The 6,000-nt window shown below is 47.4% G+C and overlaps 1 protein-coding gene across 1 annotated transcript in view; it reads left to right on the top strand.

Moving 5' to 3' along the window:
• The first annotated feature begins 1,136 nt into the window (after positions 1–1,136).
• PRPS1 (phosphoribosyl pyrophosphate synthetase 1) overlaps positions 1,137–6,000 on the top strand; it is a 44,466-nt gene continuing 39,602 nt past the window's right edge. Inside the window, exon 1 of the mRNA XM_040405699.1 lies at positions 1,137–1,346. Coding sequence (XP_040261633.1) covers positions 1,225–1,346 — 122 coding nt within the window. The 5' untranslated portion in view covers positions 1,137–1,224. The remainder of the gene's footprint in view (positions 1,347–6,000) is intronic.

The following is a 6,000-nucleotide window of genomic DNA, read 5'->3' as shown; positions in this document are numbered from 1 at the left end:
CCTGCCTTCAGCCCCTCCAGCATACAGTCCCATGTCAAATACATCATTCTCCCTTGCCTTCAGCACTTCCAGCATACAGTCCCATGTAAAATACATCATTCTCCCCTGCCTTCAGCCCCTCCAGCATACAGTCCCATGTAAAATACATCATTCTCCCCTGCCTTCAGCACTTCCAGCATACAGTCCCATGTAAAATACATCATTCTCCCATGCCTTCAGCCCCTCCAGCATACAGTCCCATGTAAAATACATAATTCTCCCCTGCCTTCAGCACTTCCAGCATACAGTCCCATGTAAAATACATCATTCTCCCCTGCCTTCAGCCCCTCCAGCATACAGTCCCATGTAAAATACATAATTCTCCCCTGCCTTCAGCACTTCCAGCATACAGTCCCATGTAAATCACATCATTCTCCCCTGCCTTCTTCAGCCCCTCCAGCATACAGTCCCATGTAAAATACATCATTCTCCCATGCCTTCAGCACTTCCAGCATACAGTCCCATGTAAAATACATCATTCTCCCATGCCTTCAGCCCCTCCAGCATACAGTCCCATGTAAAATACATAATTCTCCCCTGCCTTCAGCACTTCCAGCATACAGTCCCATGTAAAATACATCATTCTCCCCTGCCTTCAGCCCCTCCAGCATACAGTCCCATGTAAAATACATCATTCTCCCCTGCCTTCAGCACTTCCAGCATACAGTCCCATGTAAAATACATCATTCTCCCCTGCCTTCAGCCCCTCCAGCATACAGTCCCATGTAAAATACATCATTCTCCCCTGCCTTCAGCACTTCCAGCATACAGTCCCATGTAAAATACATCATTCTCCCCTGCCTTCAGCACTTCCAGCACAGTCCCATGTAAAATACATCATTCTCCCCTGCCTTCAGCCCCTCCAGCACGCAGTCCCATGTAATTTAATCACCCGACCCCTCTAACATACAGTCTCCAGTACAAGGATTTTTCCTCCTCCATTCTGCAAAAAAAAAGCCCCCAAGTAAAAATCCCAGTCACTATTGCCCTCCACACCGCGACCTCTGCTCCTCTCTCCAACAACCTGCTCTGTAGAATCTCCAGCAAACCCTGAGACCCCGCCCCCTGGAGGACGAGACTCCGCCTCTTCCTATAACATCATACTTGCCAGGAGCAACTCCATTCTAGTCACTGCCCTCCCTCTTGCCGCCAGTGACGTATCTCCCGAGGAGCACCGGAGAGAACATGCCGAACATCAAGATATTCAGCGGGAGCTCCCACCAGGACTTGTCCCAGAAAATCGCTGACCGGCTTGGACTAGAACTTGGGCGAGTGGTGACGAAAAAGTTCAGCAACCAGGAGACGTGGTAAGGAAGCCGAGACTGCTAAAACCTGTGGGCGAGGGCGCCCACCACTTCGTCGTGAAGGCCTCAGTGCGGGGAGATGCACTTTACTGATTGTTGAACGTGACATTAGGAAATGGAAAAGCCGGGCGAAAACGTTGCTGGGAGTTGTAGTTTATGGTACGTGCGTGTAAGCGTATCTGAGGATGACGAGGACTACTAGTCCCGCCATGCATCAGTGCAGGCGGCTGAGAATAAGCTGGAAGCACGTGGGGACTAGATAATGATGTGGTGACGGACGGAGCAGTGTCCCAAGCGCAGGCACGGCCGCTGTGGATGTGTGTCAGTTCTGCAGCTTTGTACAGATCCATCCGCGGGAAAACCCCAGTGCAACATATCGATATATGCCGCGGATTTCCACATTGCAATGCAGAGGGTGAAATGGGCGCTGAAAATCCCTACCCTAAGGGCATGTTCACACTGTGGAAAAACGTGAGGTGTGTTTGCGGAAATCCGAGGTTGACCCTTGGATTTCGGCTATGGGTTTGTAGTTTGAATGCTGTGGGTCCAACACAGTGTGAACATGCCCTAAGGGTGCTGGCGCACAGTGCGCTTGGGGTGCCAGTTTAGCAGCACACCGATGTTCTGCATGGCAGAAATGAGCTACATGATTTAACCCCTTAAGGACACGGCCATATTTCACCTCAAAGAGGACCTTTTATCTAGCAATACATTGTGAACTAAGGGCTCTTTCACACCTGCGTTCTTGTCTTCCGGCATAGAGTTCCGTCGTCGGGGCTCTATGCCGGAAGAATCCTGATCAGGATTATCCTAATGCATTCTGAATGGAGAGAAATCCGTTCAGGATGCATCAGGATGTCTTAAGTTCCGGAGCGGAACGTTTTTTGGCCGGAGAAAATACCGCAGCATGCTGCGCTTTTTGCTCCGGCCAAAAATCCAAAACACTTGCCGCAAGGCCGGATCCGGAATTAATGCCCATTGAAAGGCATTGATCCGGATCCGGCCTTAAGCTAAACGTCATTTTGGCGCATTGCTGGAGCCGACATTTAGCATTTTCTGAATGGTTACCATGGCTGCCAGGACACTAAAGTCCTGGTTGCCATGGTAAAGTGGAGCGGGGGAGCAGTGTACTTACCGTCCGTGCGGCTCCCCGGGCGCTCCAGAGTGACGTCAGGGCGCCCCAAGCGCATGGATCATGTGATCGCATTGTACACGTCATCCATGCGCATGGGGCGCTCTGACGTCATTCTGGAGCGCCCCGGGAGCCGCACGGACTGTAAGTATACCGCTCCCCACTACTACTATGGCAACCAGGACTTTAATAGCGTCCTGGGTGCCATAGTAACACTGAAAGCATTTTGAAGACAGTTCCGTCTTCAAATGCTTTCAGTACACTTGCGTTTTTCCGGATCCGGAGTGTAATTTCGGCAAGTGGAGTACACGCCGGGTCCGGACAACGCAAGTGTGAAAGAGGCCTAAGTGTCATGATCTGTACAGCGGCGCCCGGGGATCTCACTGCACTTACTATTATCCCTGGGCGCCGCTCCGTTCTCCTGCTGTGCCCTCCGGTATGTTGGGTCACTTGGTTATAGTAGGAGGAGACTGCCCTTGTTCTGCTGGGCATCTTCTTCTCCCCCAGGCTGTGAGCTCTGCGATTGGCCAGCGCTACAGCCTAGGAGAAGAAGATGCCCAGGAGAACAAGGGCAGTCTCCTCCTACTATAACCAAGTGACCCAACATACCGGAGGGCACAGCAGGAGAACGGAGCGGCGCCCAGGGATAATAGTAAGTGCAGTGAGATCCCCGGGCGCCGCTGTACAGATCATGACACTTAGTTCACAATTTTTTGCCAGGTGAAAGGTCCTCTTTGAGGATCGGGCTCATTTTCACCTTAACCACCTCAGCCCCCCTAGCTTAGACCCCCTTAATGACCAGACCACTTTTTACAATTCTGACCTACACTACTTTCACGGTTTATTGCCCGGTCATGCAACTTACCACCCAAATAAATTTTACCTCCTTTTCTTCTCACTAATAGAGCTTTCATTTGGTGGTATTTCATTGCTGCTGACATTTTAACTTTTTTTGATATTAATCGAAATTGACCGAAATTTTTGCAAAAAAGACATTTTTCACTTTCTGTTGTAAAATTTTTCAAATAAAACTACATTTCTATATAAATTTCTCAATTTATTGTTCTACATATCTTTGCTAAAAAAAATGCAATAAGTGTATATTTATTGGTTTGGGTAAAAGTTATAGCGTTTACAAACTATGGTGCAAAAATGTGAATTTACGCACTTTGATTTTCTGAGCACCTGTCATGTTTCCTGAGGTTCTACAATGCCCAGACAGTAGAAACACCCCACAAATGACCCCATTTTGGAAAGAAGACACCCCAAGGTATTCGCGGAGGGGCATATTGAGTCCATGAAAGATTTAACTTTGTCACAAGTTAGCGGAAAGGGAGACTTTGTGAGAAAAAACCAAAAAATATCAATTCCCGCTAGCTTGTGCCAAAAAAATAAAACTAATATGAACTCGCCATGCCCCTCACGGAATACCTTGGGGTGTCTTCTTTCCAAAATGGGGTCACGTGGGGTATTTATACTGCCCTGGCATTTTAGGGGACCTAAAGCGTGAGAAGAAGTCTGGAATCAAAATGCCTAAAAAATGCCCTGTGAAATCCTAAAGGTGCTCTTTAGAATTTGGGCACCTAGGCTGCAAAAAAGTATCACACATGTGGTATCGCCGTACTCGGAAGAAGTAGGGCAATGTGTTTTGGGGTGTATTTTTACATATACCCATGCTGGGTGAGAGATATCTCTCTAAAAGTCAACTTTTCAATTTTTTTTTATACAAAGTTGTCAGTTTACAGAGATATTTCTCACACACACAGTATGGGTATATGTAAAAAGACACCCCAAAACACATTGCCCTACTTCTCCTGAGTACGGCGATACCGCATGTGACACTTTTTTGCAGCCTAGGTGCGCAAAGGGGCCCAAATTCCAATGAGAATCTTTACGATTTCACAGGGCATTTTTTACGCATTTATATTCCAAACTACTTCTCACGCTTTAAGTCCCGTAAAGTGCCAGGGCAGTATAACTACCCCACAAGTGACCCCATTTTGGAAAGAAGACACCCCCAAGGTATTCCGTGAGGGGCATGGCGAGTTCCTAGAATTTTTTTATTTTTTTTTGGCACAAGTTAGCGGAAAATTATTTTATTATTTTATTTTTTTCCCTTACAAAGTCTCATATTCCACTAACTTGTGACAAAAAATAAGATTTTACATGAACTCGCCATGCCCCTCATGGAATACCTTGGGGTGTCTTCTTTCCAAAATGGGGTCACATGTGGGGTATTTATACTGCCCTGGCATTTTAGGGGCCCTAAAGCGTGAGAAGAAGTCTGGAATATAAATGTCAAAAAAAATTTACGCATTTGGATTCCGTGAGGGGTATGGTGAGTTCATGTGAGATTTTATTTTTTGTCACAAGTTAGTGGAATATGAGACTTTGTAAGAAAAAAAAACTCGCCATGCCCATCAAAAGTGATCTTTATAGCGCCGCAGCGATTTTACGGTGTTTTTGCAGTGATCAGGAAAAAAAAAATTCTGTCACCGCGGTGGGGCGGACTGAACGCAAGTGTGCGCACAAAATCAGGCCTGATCAGGCGAACACTGCGTTTTTTGTAGAGCCTATAGAACATGTCCTATTCTTGTCCGGAAATGCGGAAAGCACATTGCCGGTGTCCGTGTTTTGCGGATCCGTGGATCCACAAAACACATACGGACGTCTGAATGGAGCCTTACAGGGGGGTGATCAATGACAGGGGGGTGATCAGGGAGTCTATATGGGGTGATCAGGGGTTAATAAGTGACGGGGGGGGGGGGGGTGTAGTGTAGTGTAGTGGTGTTTGGTGCCACTTTACAGAGCTGCCTGTGTCCTCTGGTGGTCGATCCAAGCAAAAGGGACCACCAGAGGACCAGGTAGCAGGTATATTAGATGCTGTTATCAAAATGGCGTCTAATATACCTTTTTGGGGTAAAAAAATAAATTTGCATCTACAGCCTGCCAGCGAATGATCGCTGCTGGCAGGCTGTAGATGTACTCGTTTACCTCCGGTTCCTGTGAACGCGCGCTCCTGTGTGCGCGCGTTCACAGGAAATCTCGCCTCTTGCGAGAGGACGCGCCAGCGCGTCCAGGATGAATGACAGGGCCGCCGCCAGGACGCAATCCTGCGTACGGCGGTCCTGAGCTGGTTAAGGACCAGGCCATTTTTTGCAAATCTGGCCAGTGTCACTTTGTGGTAACTTTAAAACGCTTTTACTTATCCAGGCCATTCTGAGATTGTTTGTTTGTTTTCTCGTCTCGTATTGTACTTCGATTGGGCAGCCTCTGCGCGGCATTGGGCTGCCTTCTGATCTGAGACATCGAGTCCTCGATGGGCTCACTCAAACACAAACCCCTTCTACTTTAATAAAAAAAAATCAAAATTTACCAAAAGTTTGGAAGAATTAGCAAATTTTAATTTCTCTACTTTTATGATGCATATTAACCACCTCAGCCCCCCTAGCTTAAACACCCTTAATGACCAGACCACTTTTTACACTTCTGACCTACACTACTTTCACGGTTTATTGCTCGGTC

This window comes from Bufo bufo, chromosome 8 (assembly GCF_905171765.1).
Source record: "Bufo bufo chromosome 8, aBufBuf1.1, whole genome shotgun sequence".
Classification (NCBI taxonomy): domain Eukaryota; kingdom Metazoa; phylum Chordata; class Amphibia; order Anura; family Bufonidae; genus Bufo; species Bufo bufo.
This window is presented reverse-complemented; position numbering and strand designations above follow the sequence as displayed.